The sequence below is a fragment of the Pan paniscus genome, chromosome 4 (assembly GCF_029289425.2).
Source record: "Pan paniscus chromosome 4, NHGRI_mPanPan1-v2.0_pri, whole genome shotgun sequence".
Lineage (NCBI taxonomy): Eukaryota > Metazoa > Chordata > Mammalia > Primates > Hominidae > Pan > Pan paniscus.
The window spans coordinates 16139774-16157901 of NC_073253.2; the positions used below are offsets into that span (position 1 = coordinate 16139774).

An 18128-nucleotide genomic window follows, 5' to 3' on the forward strand; every position below is an offset into this window, starting at 1 on the left:
TTTACTAATTTAACAGAGAGATATTTAAAAACCAAACAAACAAATGTAACAACAACAACAAAATCTTGAAGAAGGCTCAGGCCACCAGCCTGGAATATAATGTCAGACTGTTAACATTTGCTGGCAAAAATTAAATATTTTCAGTTCAGTTCTAAACTTATGAAGATAAACAAAGTGGTCTGCCCCTCAGAAAAGTGTGAATATTGTGATGTGGCTTGGGGGACACATGGGAAAGAAAACAGAAGGCAGGAATGGAGAGGATAGGCCATAATTAATACACTCAATCTACCCTTGTGCCTCCTCTTCGACCCCAACCCCAACCCCACCCATGTCACAATGTAAAATCATAACTTCCTGGAGGGAACAGGAAGTGTAACCAACTAGGATGTTACCATACTAGGATGCTGAATACGCAACATCCTAGTATATAAAATATCAACGTAAATGATGAGCCAGAATCCACCATTCTGTTTATTTTATGATTGAGTTATAAGCCTTGAATTTCCTTAAAAGGGAACTAAAAGCAAAGGTTGCCTAGAAAAGTGGTTCTAAATAAAGATCATCGCCAACATATCAAATGTATACTTCCTTCCCTCCTGGTTCCAAACCCAAGCATTTTTTTTAATGATATTGCAAAATTTTATTGAGGAGCTTTACACATTGGTCAATGCTATGTTATATAGTTACATTTAAATTTATTTTTTCAAACTTGATTTAAATGCCATTAAGAAATACAGCCACTAAATATAAACTTCTAAGTATCTTTCTAAAGAGAAACATGACTCAGAAATTATAGGCTGTTGAGATATGGGTGCTTTGCAGAGTTTATGATAGGTCCCCATTCTATAGAGCTATTTTACGTAGTTGACCTAGAAGGATTTTCCACAAGTATTTCAGTTTGCTTGAATTCTACTCCACAACTGAATTTCCAAAACATTATTATTAACTTTGCATTAAAATGGAGCTTTCTATTAAAAAAAAAAAAAGTATGACAAGTTCTGAAAACTAAGATGATCACTCTAGAATTAGGCCCATGTTACTCCACCATAAAAGTCCTGCCTCCCACACTCAGGGACCCACCGAAACGCCAGTCTTTGTGCTATTTAATATTGGGTCCATTCACTGGAAAAGCCCTGCCCTAGAAAGGGGCTCTGGGGTCTTTAAAGAAGAAATTATGAACTTAGACTGTAGTAGGCCCAGGGAACTACCCATGCGAAATGTATCCCAGGTCAGTATAAGGTGACCTTTAGAATCAGAGCCCAGCATGCTGCAGAGAGACCCTTAGCAGAGAAATTAAACAATGTTTAAGTGTACTAAGTCTCTTTACGTGTTCTTTCTCTCTATATTTGATAATATAGAAAGAATAAAATGTTTCTCTATATCCTTGGGTCACTGGTTTTTCCAAGCATTTAAAAATGTTAATGGGAATGTGGAATTTATGAGTTTATATTTGTTTAGCACTTAGTGCCTTGGATATAGTAAGTGCTTTACACAAAACTTTATGTTAAAAGAAATTGTTGTAAAGATTTTCAACAACAGTGGATCATATTTTCAAATGACTAAGGAAATGCAAGGATTCACTATGCTATGAAAGTGTTCTGATTAATTATTGATCTTTTACATGGTCGTAAGTTTAGTGGAGATTTCTCTTTTTTTCTCATTGAAAGTTGAATTTGTGAGCTAGACTATTGCTCCCTGTGGGGCTTGTTTTCTGCTGTGAACTGAAAATGTATTAGTATCTTTTTACTAGAATCTAAATTCAATACTATGCCATCTATTGTAAAGATGTAAACATTGGAATTTTGTAACTATTCATGGGGAAATGAGACTAAAGAATTATCTGACAATTGAAGATAGAAAATAATTAAGGCAGCTACATAAAGTGCAAATCGAAGATTGAAAATTACGGATTGCAAGCCTTTGCATGAAAATACATGTATTTCTTCTCTTGTCAAGACAAGAAAGAGCTGGCTCCTTTCCCAAGCTTTGCAAAACTATCTCTGAGCTCTCTGGAAGACAGGGAATTAGAAATACTGTCGCTTCCACACTGTCAAAGAGAAGCCAGTTCCAGTTATTACAGTTATGCGTGACTTAGTTCGGGGGCTGGGGAGGGCAGGGGGACAGGAATACAAACAAAAGTTTCTGTTACATCTTAGGTAACTAAATTTCAACGGTAGAGATCTTAAAATTCTGGGCCAATGTAAAAGTATTACTCATTTTTATTTATTGTGAGTTTTCAGGTATCGTTGTTATTAGAAATGAGCAGGGGGCCTGGCGGGCATGGTGGCTCACGCCTGTAATCCCAGCACTCTGGGAGGCCGAGGCGGGCGGATCTCGAGGTTAGGTGATCGAGACCATCCTGGCTAACATGGTAAAACCCCGTCTCTACTAAACATACAAAAAATTAGTCGGGCGTGGTGGCGGGCGCCTGTAGTCCCAGCTACTCATGAGGCTGAGACAGGAGAATGGTGTGAACCTGGGAGGCAGAGCTTGCAGTGAGCCGAGATCGCGCCACTGCACTCCAGCCTGGGCGACAGAGCAAGACTCCCTCTCAAAAAAAAAAAAAAAAAAAGGAATGAGCAGGGATCTGGATAATCTATGATAGCAGGTATTGTGAAGAAAAAAGCACCAAGCATTTGGCTCTGAGATGCTTTAGGTGATGTGGGCTGCATGAGATTGTTTTTGGGTGTACATGTGTCTTTTTAAATATCTTCTGAGTAGATTAATACTATTAAACTAAGTGTATGTACTAGCTAAGCCTAAATTAAGTGGAGGGGCAAAAACAAAAGACCTAAAAATGAAATGTTGATAAATTACAGAAATGTTCCAACTTCTTCAATCTGAAACATCTGGTTCCTCCAAGTAATTCCTGTAAATATTTCCAACTGCAACCAAAAAGAAAATGAAAGTGATTTGTGGTAGGACCGAGCGAGCACATTCTCCCCTTGGTGCATTAGTTGAGCAGCTTCTGGGTGGCTGAATCCATATGAGACTCTGGACTGACTCAGAGATGAAGGAGGCATCTCCTGGCCTCAAAGTGCTCACAGTATACTGGATGGAGAGGCACTCTGGGCAAAGGGCTATGATGCAGATATATGTGAATTCAGTGGAAACACTAAAAGTAGCTAAATATTAATAATTCAGCCTCGCTGGATCTGGGAAGGCTTGGCAGAAAAGCTGACTTCTGACCAGGAGCTTGAGTGATGACTGAAAATTCAGCAATTAATCTGGAGAAACAGGCCTTCTGGGCTGGGAGAACATGAGCATGTGCTCTGAGATGTAAATTTTGGGGAAGAATCTCATACACACTCTAAAAAATGGATTTTGTTCCCTGGGTAGTGTTCCGTACAATGCCTGGCATATAGTAAGCATTCAATATAAAAGTGTGGAAAGAGCTGTACTGGCTTCCTGGGCTGCTGTAACAAAATACTGCAAACTAGGTGGCGTAAAGCAACAGAATTTATTGTCTCACAGTTCTAGAGGTTGGAATTCCCAAACCAAGGTGTTGACAGAGATGTGGGGTAGGATCCTTTCTTGCTTCTTGCAGCTCCTGGAAGCCCCAGATGTTTCTGGAGTGTTGCAGTGTAACTCTAGTTTCGGCCTCCGTCTTCACAGTGCCATCTCCCTCTGCATATGAGTCTTTCTGTGTCTGTACCCTGTGTCTCTGTCTTGCCTGCTTATGAAGACACTAGTCATATTGGATTAAGAGTCTACTCTAATCGAGCATGACCTCCTCTTAACCTAATACATCAATAGACCCTATTTCCAAATAAGGTCACTTTCACAGACACAGGGCTGGTTAAGACTTCATCATATCTTTTGCAGGGGACGCAATTCAACCCGTAACAGAAGGAATGAGCTAGTCAAGGTTTTGATGCCGGGAAAAACGGTCCATATTTTAGAAAGTAAACCCTGAATGCAGGATGGAGTCCATATTAGTAAGGTGAAGGGTGGGAAGGAAGACCAGAATCAGGAGTCTCAGTTAACGAGTTGTTGAAAGGAGATGAGAGATAATGAGCACTTGAGCAGGGTGGGAGCAGTGGAGAGAGAAGGGAAACAGACGTGAAATCCATAGCCAGTCAAAGTGAGGGACTTGGGGACTGATTAGATATAGGTAGATGAGGGTCAGGGAGGATTCAAGATGATTCCTAGGGTTCTATCCTGGGAGGCAGACCTGATGAATGGTGATGCCACTAATGATAATACAGAACGTAAGGCGGAACTTTTGTTTTGCAAAGGATATTGACGAGTTCACCCTTGTACACATTGTATTGGCGATACATCAAATACACTTGTGGGGAGAGGACTAGTTGTCCATAGAACTCCATGGAATCATTCTATGCCTGTGCTATGTAAAATACTGTTTTGTGGCTGCTGAGCTCTTGAAATGTGGCTAGTGCACCTGAGGACCTGAATTTTCAGTTTAATAAATTTAATTTCCAATAGTCACCTGTGCCTAGTGGTTACCATATTAGAGAGCACTGACCTAGCAGGTACTTAGACATGTGTGTTTGATATTTGAGAGAGATGCAGAGATAGGGGGAGCATGGTCTAGATTGAAAATCGAATTTGGGGAGTCATTAGCTTATAGGCAATTGCTGAAGCCTTGTGGGCCGTGAGCCCATCGAGCAGGGAGCCAGATACAGAGATGAGTTAAGAGTGCAACCCTTGGGGAACATCAGTGTATAAGTTGTATATCACAAAAGAGAGTGAGCAAACGACACCTGAGAAGCAGAAAGGAAAAGCAGAAGAGAGGACAGTGTTGCAGAAGGCAGAGGAAAAATTTCAAGGAGAATGCAGTCTACCATATCCGAGGAAAACAAATTTCATTTAATAAACTATGAAAAGGGGCTTTGACAATTACAATATTCCTTTACCAATAAATGAAATAGCCATATTTTATTAATAAAGAGTAAGTACATTGTGCTCTAACCATGGAATTTATCTTTATCTTCCCTCCACCTCCAGCCAAAGGTTAATGGAGGCAACAATAAGGAATTTATAAAGATGGGAGTATTCCAGGGAATCCAGAATAATATGCCCCTAAAAACATTGCCCTATAGCAGGAGGGCCCAGAATGCATTTCCCATGAAGTCCTCAATAGAAGTTGTGTAACTGTTTTAATGCCTGTACTGATGGTAGTATCACTTTTCATAGACTCTGCCTAAATACTCTGTGAAGTGGGTAGACTTATTTCCAGTTTACGTAAGAGGAATCTGTGGCTCATGGAGTTTCAGTGTCTTGCCTCAGATGATACAAGCTGCACATAGTAGAGTTAGGAATCCAGGTTTTTCTGTCCATGCTCTTTTCACCTCAACAGTGTTTTCTAAACTTAAGACATTGACATTCTGCTCTCATGATTTTTTCCATATATGCTCACCACTTCAACCGATATTCACTTAATATTTTTAAAGTAAACTTAAATTATTATTTAAAAGCTGAATATTATAGTTTTACTTGGAAAACCAGTATCACTTGCCATAAATATATGGTGATTTTGAAATTTAAAAAAATCACACCTGTAATCCCAATATGTTGGAGGCTAAGGTGGCAAGATCACTTGAGCCCAGGAGTTCAGGACATGGGAAATATAGCAAGATCTCGTCTCTACAGAAAATTTTTAAAATGAGCCAGGCATGGCAGCATGTGCCTGTAGTTCCATCTACTCGGGAGGCTGAAGCAGGAGGATCCCTTGAGTCCAGGGGTTCAAGGTTGCAGTGAGCTTTGATCATGTCACTGCACTCCAGCCTGGGTGACAGAGTAAGACCCTGTCTCAAAAATAAAATAAATGAAAGAAAGTAAAGGAAGGAAGGGAGGGAGGGAAGGAAGGAAGGAAGGAAGGAAGAAAGAAAGAAAGGAAGGAAGGACGATGCTAGCGAAATACTACTGCCTGCCAAAGACTTTAAATCAGAGGCTTATGCCTTTTTTTTTTTCATTAAAAAGGGACATCAGCAAATATTTAAAGATATTCTAGAAACATTCTCTACCATAGGAGATTAACCCCTTGCCTTGTGAAAAAAGTGGCCTCTAATAGCAATGCTACTCTAGCTCAGGGATGAAAATGAAACTTCCTGCTTTCCATTAAAGAGTAAATATTACAGGCCAGATGCAGTGGCTCATGCCTGTAATCCCAGCACTTTGGGAGGCTGAGGCGGGCAGATCACTTGAGGTCAGGAGTTCGAAGCCAGCCTGGCCAACATGGTGAAACCCCATCTCTACAAAAAATACAAAAATTAGCTGGGCATGGTGGTGTGCGCCTATAATCCCAGCTACTCAGGAGGCTGAGGCAGGAGAATCACTAGAACCTGGGAGGCAGAGGTTGCAATGAGCTGAGATCATGCCACTGCACTCCCGCCTGGGTGACAGGGTGAGATTCCGTCTCAAAAGAAAAAAAGAAAAGAATAAATCTGCCATTTAAGGAAAAAGAGGGTACTAAGAAGTTGTTTGATAAAACCATGAAGAGTCTGATGGATTATAATCTAGGACTCACACAGTTTCTGAGGCCACCCAATCTTTATTCGGACAGAAATTTCTTAGAAGATACTTTCTAGATACTCACACTGGAGGCAAAAATCAAACTGTATTATAGATTTCAAAAGTGCATTCTGTACATTTCATTGATATACTTATGGATTTTAGAACAATGTGGCTTAAACGTTTCCTTAGCTGTATGAATATTCCCTTCTAGAAGAGCTAAAGGAAAAACAAAACCCACGCTTAGTTCGGATCAGACTCAAAAACTGGGCAACACTGGAAAACTGGGGTTTGCGACTCAGTAAAGAGCTGAACAGTGGACTGGCCTCTGTGACTGGTATTAGATGAGTTCCACCATCCTCGCCAATTTCCCACACATCAGTCACCACAGTGCTACCCTTATCAGACTGGTCCATGTGACCAAGAAAGAGTCTCTGCCATCATCTGATCCTGGGGGTACCAACTGCTGGACGATATTCTCAGCAAGAACTCTTGAGTCCTAAAGCTAACTCCCTCCAGGTGAAATGCAAGATTAACGTCTGCATACATTTCTACTTTATCACAACTAATGCCTTAAGTAGGTTCTAGGTTGTGTAGATGATCTGAACCACATTAAAAGAAAATATTTTTAAGTACAACAAGAAGAAAAATGATCGCTCAGATTGTGTTCTTTTCTCACTAGCTAGGTTTTATTGATCTATTTTTTTAAGCTTGAGTTTAAGCTAAGAAAAGAAATCTTGCTTTTTATGGCAAGAGTTCTTGAGGAAAAAGACAACTTATAATAGAAAGCATCTTGCACAAAAGTTTTGGTAATCAGAGGGGGGAGATGGAGAGGAGCTTTGTAAATTTTGACTTTGAAAGGCCATTGTAATGTAAATATGACTTCCTAGAGTGTAAACAGCAGTGGTTTGAAAATAAAAATTTGTACAAAACAGGCAGCTATCTAGTTAAAAGAAAATGTGTCTAATAAGCATGTGTGTCTGAGATGTCTTGAATATTTTGATACTATACTGTAATTACTAACGATATAAAATTTCCAAGACTTTTGAAACCATGAGAAAGTTTTTAGGATTTTTTTTCCCCAGAAAAAGACAGCTATACTTTTTTGGTACTCTACACATTTAAAGTAATTTAAGAATAAAAAACATACTGTTCCCACACAAGTACTTGAAAGTATTTTAAATTATTAATGGAACCACAAGTTCTTAAACTTTAAAGAATCCTCTGTCTCTTAGTTTAGCCAACAGATGATTATATTAACATAAAAAAGTACGGTTACATATATTTGAGTTAAGGATCATCATTGTGTCAAGAAAATATTTCATTTATAATGAGAAAATCCAAAAGTTCACTAAGAATATTGTTTAATTCAAACGTTATATTTATGGTCTTCATCTTGGACTTCTGAAAACTGACTTTTTTCTCAGACTTGCACAAACCATTCTATTCTTTACCATGCTGGGTTTTGCATGATTTGGAGGCATTCTCACCATAGAGCCATTTTTCTCTCACCCTGAAGGACATAGGAAAGAAATTAGAGATGTCAGAACAGTTGTGTGGAGGTACTTTAATGGGACCGTGGTGCAGAAAGGAGGTGGGGTAAAAATATTTGCTTTAGGCCAACCATGGTGGCTCACGCCTGTAGTCCCAGGACTTTGGGAGGCTGACGTGGGCAGATCACAAGGTCAGGAGTTCCAGACAAGCCTGACCAACATGGTGAAACCCCATCTCTACTACAAATACAAAAATTAGCCAGGTATGCTGGCAGGCGCCTGTAATCCCAGCGACTCAGGAGGCTGAGGCAGGAGAATTGCTTGAACCCAGGAGGCGGAGGTTGCAGTGAGCCAAGATTGCACCACTGCACTCCAGCCTGGATGACAGAGCGAGACTCCGTCTCAAAAAAAAAAAAATTGCTTTATAATCTAGTTAAATGGAATGACTCCTCCCTTTCTAGACCAAACTGGGCACTTGGGCAGCAGTAACAATGTATATTAAATGATCCAATAAACGAATGGTCTCTTTTGCCTATAAATCTGTAATGCAAAAATCTGCAGCAGTGCAGTTTAATGAATTTTAATGCCAAATGTCTATCGCTGTATATTCCTTGCCATCTACTCTGTGTATCTTCCTGCAGACATCAATGTGGGTTTGTTATTTTTTGTTTGTTTTTTTTGTTTTGAGACAGAGTCTCCCTCTGTCACCCACACTGGAGTGCAGTGGCTCAATCTCGGCTCACTGCAACCTCCACCTCCTGGGTTCAAGCGATTCTCCTGCCTCAGCCACCCAAGTAGCTGGGACTACAGGCACCTGCCACCATGCCCAGCTAATTTTTGTATTTTTAATAGAGATGGGGTTTCACCATGTTGACCAGGCTGGTCTCAAACTCCTGACCTCTGGTGATCCGCCCGCCTCAGCCTCCCAAAGTGCTGGAATTACAGGTGTGAGCCACCACGCTCAGCCTCTTTGGTTCTTTTTGTGTCTTTTGGTTGTATTCAGCTTTCTGATATCATTGGGAGACAGTTAAATCACAAAATACACTAGATATCATTAGGAGACAGTCCACAAAATATACATCCTATTGCAAAAGTGTGTGGTCATTTCTCCTTTAAATTCTCCCATTCTGCCTTCATGACACTTGTAGTGTGCTCCTCTGTCTTTCCTCGAGAGGAAATTTTATAATTTTAATAAAATTTTACAATTTTATAATTGTTGCCTTTTTCAAGTCTTATATTTGAAATTAGCTGGGAACAGTGGCTCACGCCTGTAATCTCAGCAATTTGGGAGGCCGAGGCAGGCAGATCACTTAAGGTCAGGAGTTTGAGACCAGCCTGGCCAAATGCTGAAACCCTATCTCTACTAAAAATACAAAGATTAGCCAGGTGTGGTGGTGTGCGCCTGTAGTCCCGGCTACTCAGGAGGCTGAGTCAGGAGAATCACTTCAGCTGGGAAGGTGGAGGTTGCAGTGAGCTGAGATGGCACCATTGCACACCAGCCTGGGTGACAGAACAAGACCCCATCTCAAAAAAAAAAAAAAAATTAACCAGCAGTATCCCTTTTGCAGATTTTATAATTTTTACCTTTTCAGATTTGTCTGTCCATGTCTCCATTCATCCATGCACCCATCCACGCTAATACACAGTAACTCATTGAGTTTACCTTTAACAGATTTCATTTTCAATTCATGCAATTATTCCCAGGGAAAAAAAGTTTGCTCAAAGACTGCCTGCTGGAAGATAAGGGGCTAATATCTAAGATTTATAAATAACTCATGCAACTCAATAGCAAGAAAACATATAATCCAATTTTTAAAATGAGCAAAAGACTTAAATAGAAATTTTTCTAAAGATGTCATAAAAATGGCCAACAGGTACATGAAAAGGTGCTCAATATCACTAATCATCAGGGAAATGCAAATCAAAACTACTGTGAAATATCACCTCACACGTGTTAGGAGATCTATTATCAAAAAGACAAGAGATAATAAGTGTGACAGGGTGTGAAGAAAAGAGAACCCTTGAAATCTAGATGGTTGCAGCCATTATGGAAAACAGTATGGAGCTGTCTAAATAAATTGAAAGTAGAGTACCATATGACCCAGCAATCCCTCTTTTGGGCACATACCCAAAGGAGATGAAATCACCAGCTCGTAAATATATGTGCTTTCTCATGTTCATTACAGCACTGTTCACAACAGCCGAGATACTGAAACAACCTAGGGTTTATCAATGGATGAATGGGTAAAGAAACTATTTTATATTTATGAAATATTATTTAGTATATAATATATACATATATCATATATGTTATATATATGAAATACTATTCAGCCATTAAAAAGGAGGCGGTCCTGCCATTTTCCACAATATAGATGGATCTAGAGGTCTTGGTGGATTTTAAAAAGGCACCTGCTCTATGTATGTTCTGGAAGTTTTTTATGTGTTATGAAAATGTACTGCTGTCTTAAAAATTGGGGCATTTTTTTCCTGATACTTCAGGGAATATTTTATCTTCAAGTAAAATGATCAAGGGCTTTTTATGTATACTGCTTTGCATTGTTTCTTGCCAGGGATGCTGTGGGTGATATCTGCTCCTTGGTGATAAGGATTCCACCTCGGAGAACAGAAGCTGCAGGGAAGGAAGGCGTTTAGGGGAACTATGCTACGGTTTCATCACAATCCCCATTTTCAGTTACCAAAAGGCCTTCTCAGAATTTAAGGACACTCAAAGCAGACAGCAATTAATTTAATTCCAGATAGAAGCTTTTGACCATGTATATTTCACTGGCACTTTTTGCAAATCTCACTCTCCCTGTTCAGAATAATTCCTGGCAGTGTTGTAGCGTTCTTCCAATTACCACTCATGCATCTCACCGTCTTGCCTAAAGGAAAAGTGAAGGAAGATGTAGTCTAAACAGCTAATTTTCATATAAATGTATATAAAAATGTAAAATACATTAAAATTAACAATAATATCCCCTTAGTGTTACTGCTAAACTGTATTTTAGCCCAATGCATATCACCTTACTACTAAGATAAATGGCAATTTTGCACCAAGACATCAGATCAATGGAAATTCACTTGGAATAGATATTCAGGCATGAAAGTATGTTCATACCTACAAAATATTCTAAATCCATAATCTAAGTTCAAATATAGTCAGCTTTATTTTCTTTCAACAAATATAGTCAGTTTGTATTGCAATGTCATAAGACCAGGAGGAGGGTTGCAGCATTCTTCTACCTCTGTCATCTTAATATTTGTCTCTGATGTTCTCCTCTCTGAGTGTGTGTCCTGGTACCCCTGCATCAGGGTCCCTGTTTCTACTCTCAGAAGAATCAGCAGCTATTGCCAATGTCCATTTAGCTGCCAGTCTTCTGAAAGAAACGTAGGAGAAAAAACTGTGTACAAAGAGTACACCTGGTCTTTCCACATTCTCTTCTGTGAACGAAATATACTACTTAGGAGATAGAAATGGTCCTTGTTTTGAATTTGAAGCCATGCTTTATTTTCCTGCTATAGAGACATATTCTGGTACTCTTTATAATAATATCTAGTGACAGTAAATAGGTCCTGATATCAAAGGGTAAAACACATTGTATGACAAGCTATTCATAGTTTATCCATAACCAAATTTATTTTCAAATGTAAATACATATATATGTATATTTTTAAATTTGGAAATACATTTAATGTATTTGTGGAAAATATCAAGAAAAGATATTTTGTGACAACTTCTAGGTATGCATCTCTGTACTTTTTACTTGTCATGCTTTATAATCTTTTAAATTATCAGGTACTATTTATTTAATTGAGACAAATTGTTAATCATCTTTTCAAAAGTTCCCTGAGGTTGTTGGCCTGCTGTAGGAATAGCAGGAAGGAATCAGAGACTCTTGGTGTGTCTTCTGGTAAAAGAGACATCCAGCTTTCCTAAGCGCTTGGAGTATGAAAGAGTGACAGGTTTTAGAAATCCACTTCACCCTCCCCCCTCCGCCCCCATGCACAGGGTAAGTATCTTTCATTCCTCAGGGGCCACCTCTAGGCAGGTAGTGTCTTCTGCTTCAAGATGAATAAAACCTAGGCAGGCAGGAGAGGGAGTTCTGTGCCCTCACAGCTGCTAACATGTCAGAGCTGGGAGCCTAGGATTGTCTTTCCCTCCTGGCCCAAAATAAGTTGTTCACCTACCTCCAAGAAACACTGGTTTCAGCAATAAATCTCTGAGTACTCATAATAATGAAGGTGGGTACCATGGTAACTTGGATGGCAGTTTTGAAGTCCAAAATTGGTTTATATTTAAGATTTTCCTTAAAGATTTGCTATTCATTCTAGATGATTACCAAAGGGAAGTACGATTTCTTTTCTTATGAACGATTTAAAATGCAGCATGTATACCACCTGGAATAGAAAAATACATGCCAAGCTAGAATTATTTTTTAACATATACTTCCATTCAATTCAAGATGTTTGTTGTGCACCTACTATATATCATAAACAATGGCAGGTGCTTCCAGGACAGAAACAAGGAAAGGATGTAATCCTGGTCTCAAAGGAGTTTTTAGTGTAATAGAAGGTATGTCCATCATCTGTTGCGACAGTAATACTGTGTAAAAAATCACCCCCAAACTCCGTGTTTAAAAACATTATTTATGCTAGCTCATGCATCTGTGGTTCATCTGGGTATTGGCTGAACCAAGCTGGCCTTGGTTGAGCCTGTCTGTAAGGTACAGGTTGGAGGAAGTTCTGTCTGCTTCACGGGTCTCTCATTATTCTTTTTTTTTTTTTTTTTTTTTTTTTTTGACAGAGTTTCACTGTGTAGTGGTGCAATCTCAACTCACTGCAACCTCCAACCTCTGCCTCCTGGGTGCAAGCAAAAATTCACATGTCTCACCCTCCTGAGTAGCTGGGATCATAGAGGTGTGCCACCACACCTGACTAATTTTTGTATTTTTAGTAGAGACAGGTTTTTGCCATTCTGGCCAGGCTGGTCTCAAACTCTTGGCCTCAAGTGATCCACCCACCTCAGCCTCCCAAAGGGCTGGGATTATAGGCATGAGCCACTGTGCCTGCAAGGGGCTAGTGAGGCATGTTCTCCTCACTGTGGAGGTAGAAGATTGAGAGGTCAAGCCAGCTGCACAAATGGCTTTCCTCTAACATTTTCTGCCAAAGCAAGTCACATGGACAAGCCCTATGTCACTAGAATGAGGAAATATACTCTGTCTGAGGTGAACTGCAAAGCATATGACAAAGGATATGGGGACACAGGGAGGGATGCAAAATTAGGAAAATATATAGCAGGTGCGCAAATGTCTTGAATTGAATGGAAATGCTAATATGTTAAAAATAATACAATCGACCACATTGGAAAAGATAAATTCACAAATGTCTGTATAACAAAGGCTTCACAAGGGAAGGGATCCTATCTCAAAGACAGGAGGAAAACTTCTTAAAGGAGATGGCATTTGCAGCTACTCAAGAAAGGTGTTTGTATTTCAAGAGGCTAACATCGGAGGTTGGGGCAGCACATAATTCAAAGATGCTCCATGAGCACAGTGTGGATGCACATAAGCCATTCTCAGTGTTAGGTTATAAAGAAGCAACTGAACAGAAAAATTGCAGCAATAGAAGAAGAAGATTTGTAAGAAAACTACAAGTAGGGGGAGACTTCAGGTCTCAGAAATGTTTGTGTTGCATGTTATTGCTGGAAGTTCTTTGAGAAGATGGTATGAATGTTAATTTCCAGGGTATGAAATATGCAAAAGCATATAAGCATAAAGCTTTTGTTTAAATCTTGAGAACTATAATTAGAGCTGGAAATGACTTAGAAATTGTTTAGCTCAGTTCACTTATTTTATAGATGAGGAAATATGTATTTTGAAGATAAATTCTGTATGTGTGGATATGTATGTGTAGCTATATAGATACATACCTATACAGATAGTTCCTGATTTTACTATGGCTTAAATACAATTTTCAGACTTTATGACGGTACAAAAGTGATACACATTCAGTAGAAAGTGTACTTTGAGTACCCATACAACCATTCTGTTTTTTACTTTCAGTACAGTATTCAAGAAGTCACATGAGATATTCAACACTTCATTATAAAATAGGCTTTGTGTTAAATGACTTTGTTACTGTAGGCTATTGTAAGCCTTCTGAGCACATTTAAGGTAGGCTAGGATAAGCAAACATGTTTGGCAGATTAGATGGTTTAAATGCATTTTCAACCTGGGATATTTTAAACTTATGATGGGCTTATGGCCCGAACACCCCATAGTAAGCTGGGGAGCATCTTCATGTGTGTGGGTATATGTATGTGTGTAAAATATGTAAAATATATAAATATGTTAACAGAGAAAATACATTTCTTCCTAAATAAAACCATATATGTGGTATTATTACCATATAGATCCAACGTGTATATATGTATTATTATATCCAATGTATATTGTATATAATATCCAATGTATATTATTAAGTATATTATTTATATAATATATATTGTATAATATCAATGTATATTATGTAGATACAAAATTTATATTATATTGGATCTAATAATACATATATATACATTGGATATATATGGTAATACCATGTATATGGTTATATATAATATACATTGGATATTATATATATATCAAAAATATATAATATGCAATTGTATTTAGAGAGAAAGACTAAATTCTTCTGTGTATATTGAGAAAAAGAGAGAGGAAATGAGCCTACTTCTTCAAGTGGCGTTCTAAAGAATTCTTAATCCCTCACAAACTTTAAAACTGCTGTGTCCTTATCAGCGATCTTTCTAGTTCCAAGGAATAGAATATGGCTCATACTATTCAAATGCAAAGGGGAGGTTGTTAATAAGAAGAAAAAATAAACATGTTTCCAGTTACCAAGGACTGGAAATGCTGTGTGTAATGCCTGACCTAGCAGAGGCCTTTCATTGGCTCCCCTTGTCTGGGGCACTGTTTTCAACAGAAATGGGGGCAGACACTGGGAGAAGTGAGCCAAGGCAGCAGGTGTCCTCTGCGCCTACTCACTACTCTTCCTGTCTTCTGAAACTCACTCCCCTCATTTGTAAATGCAACATAATCACCCATCTAACCAAAATATAATTAGGGAGGTAAATCAGTTTGTGTATCTAGTATATGAGGTTTCTCCAGAATAGAAACAATGAAACTTTGAAGTTGTGCCCTACCGTAATCCCCGTTCATGTAGACTGGAAGTTGTCAAACTGTGACCTGATGGGATTTGTTCCCTGGTCTAGACAGGGACTAGTCCAGCTGGTCTGCTTTTATAAATTAGGTTTTATTAAAACAGCCACGCTCCTTTGTTTACACTCTGTTTGTGGTAGCTTTTGCACAACAATGGCAGGGCTTGTCGATGCAAGGGGGACAGAGCCCATGGCCTGCAAAGCCTCAGTATTTAATATCTGACCCTGTTCATTGCAGTCTGGTCACTCCTGGTGCAGACCACAGGGAATTGTTGCTTTCTGGAATGGGCGACACGTGCATGTGCTTGGTCCTCTGGGATGGCATTGGCAGGAGTCGGCCCAGGGAAGATATCTGTGGAATGAGAATGTTGCCCCCATGAATGTTTTCTCTAAGAAAGAAACAGGTGCTGGCCGGGCGCGCTGGCTCACACCTGTAATATCAGCATTTTGGTAGGCCAAGGCGGGCGGATGACCTGAGGTCAGGAGTTCGAGACCAAACTGGCCAACATGGTAAAACCCCGTCTCTACTAAAAATACAAAAAAACTTAGCCGGCCGTGGTGGCGCATGCCTGTAATTCCAGCTACTCGGGAGACTGAGTCAGGAGAATCGCTTGAACCCAGGAGGCGGAGGTTGCCATGAGCCAAGATCACGCCATTGCACTCCCGCCTGGGCGACAAGATCTTAAAAAAAAAAAGAAGAAGAAAGACAGAAAAGAAAAGAAAGAAACCAGTGCTTTTGCTGCCTCCCTGGGGCTCTGCTGAGGCCATCATGATTAACCTTTGTTCTCTGTCCTTTGCCAGACTCCGACCTGAGCATGCGCACACTGAGCACGCCCAGCCCAGCCCTGATATGTCCACCGAATCTCCCAGGATTTCAGAATGGAAGGGGCTCGTCCACCTCCTCGTCCTCCATCACCGGGGAGACGGTGGCCATGGTGCACTCCCCGCCCCCGACCCGCCTCACACACCCGCTCATCCGGCTCGCCTCCAGACCCCAGAAGGAGCAGGCCAGCATAGACCGGCTCCCGGACCACTCCATGGTGCAGATCTTCTCCTTCCTGCCCACCAACCAGCTGTGCCGCTGCGCGCGAGTGTGCCGCCGCTGGTACAACCTGGCCTGGGACCCGCGGCTCTGGAGGACTATCCGCCTGACGGGCGAGACCATCAACGTGGACCGCGCCCTCAAGGTGCTGACCCGCAGACTCTGCCAGGACACCCCCAACGTGTGTCTCATGCTGGAAACCGTAACTGTCAGTGGCTGCAGGCGGCTCACAGACCGAGGGCTGTACACCATCGCCCAGTGCTGCCCCGAACTGAGGCGACTGGAAGTCTCAGGCTGTTACAATATCTCCAACGAGGCCGTCTTTGACGTGGTGTCCCTCTGCCCTAATCTGGAGCACCTGGATGTGTCAGGTAAATGGACACTGACCTACCAGCTATGGGCCCTCCTGGTGCACCATCCTAAAACAGTGGGGACAATGCCACCACCGGAGGGTCCTCTTCTTGCAAGCCATCAGAGATGAGGGGCGGGTGGTAGGGAGGCTGGCTTTTGCAGAGAAACTGTCTCTATGGAATCATGACCCTGGAGGCCACAAGTTTCCCTTTCATCAAATAATGTCCACTTCTTTTTTTTTTTTATTATTATACCTTAAGTTTTAGGGTACATGTGCACAACGTGCAGGTTAGTTACATATGTATACATGTGCCATGTTGGTGTGCTGCACCCATTAACTCGTCATTTAACATTAGGTGTATCTCCACTTCTTACGGGAGTTCTTAGGGGAATTCTGGCACATTTTGCCTGGGAGTTGAGGTTAGTACGACTTTTAAATGTCTTTACTCTTCATAACTCTCACAGTTACTTCAGAGCAACCATAGATAGTGCAAACAGGGTATCTAAGTGTAGAGAAATAGGAAACAAAAGGCTAACTCAAGCACAGTTAGCTTAGAAACTACCCTCGCGCCCACCTGCTGTTGGTCCCTGGAGCCTGGAATCTTTGTCCAAGCTGTAAAAATGACCTCGTGTGTTTTCGCACCACGGGCCGGACGGTGCCCACTGTGGGTGATAAAACACTCAGCTGTGGGCTGTGCTCATGATCACTTGCCATTTTGTAGTGTCTCCTTAGATTTCACCAGCACTCTTCTTACATCTGGGTTAATCCTGCATCTTTTCTCAAGCAAAATTCTCAATTACACAGTGCAAGGGCAAGGTCCATTGAATTAAATCTTTAGTGCTTTTAAAAATTGAAGGAAGTCGGGCGTAGAGGCCCATGCCTGTAATCCGAGCACTTGGGAGGCTGAGGCATGAGGATTACTTGAAGCTAGGAGTTAGAGACCAGCCTGAGCAACAAAGCGAGACCCCTCTCTCCACAAAAACTGGAAATATTAGCCAGGCACAGTGGTATGAGACTGTGGTCCCAGCTATTCAACTCAGAGGCTGAGGCAGGAGGATTGCTTGAGCCCAGGAGTTCGAGGCTGCAGTGAACTATGATCATACCACTGCACTCCAGCCTGGAGGACAGAGTGAGACCCTGTCTCTGAAAAAAAAAAAAAAAAAAGAAAAATCGAAGGAAATCCCAGCATGGCTGCTTTGCTTGGAAACCTCTCTCAGGCAGGAAGAATTAAAGCCCAGACTCACACTTAGGCGCCAGACATGATCTGGCTGGACTAACAGCCCTTCCTTATCTCATTTGCTGCCTAGTCAAAAGATGAACATTCGAGAGGCTGAAATGTGTAAGATGCATCAGGGACTTAAAACCAACAGCACGACCAGCAACCTCAGGGAGTTTGGGGGAGGGGTCAAGAAGTAAGAAACACTATGGTGGGTGAACAAACAGAATCTGGGATTTACAAGCATCTGAGGCCAGTGATGCCCTCCAACAAAACCCCAGCTAAAGCCGGCTCTCAGCTTGCTCTCTCTTTCGAAAGCCGACGTCTGA

The 18128-nt window shown here is 40.8% G+C and overlaps 1 protein-coding gene across 2 annotated transcripts in view; it reads left to right on the forward strand.

Moving 5' to 3' along the window:
* Positions 1-18128, forward strand: part of FBXL7 (F-box and leucine rich repeat protein 7) — a 433105-nt gene that overhangs the window by 405349 nt on the left and 9628 nt on the right. For both annotated transcript variants that reach the window (XM_003821941.4, XM_034959754.3), the window contains one exon: positions 15991-16602. In XM_003821941.4, the coding sequence (XP_003821989.1) occupies positions 15991-16602 (612 nt within the window). The remainder of the gene's footprint in view (positions 1-15990; positions 16603-18128) is intronic.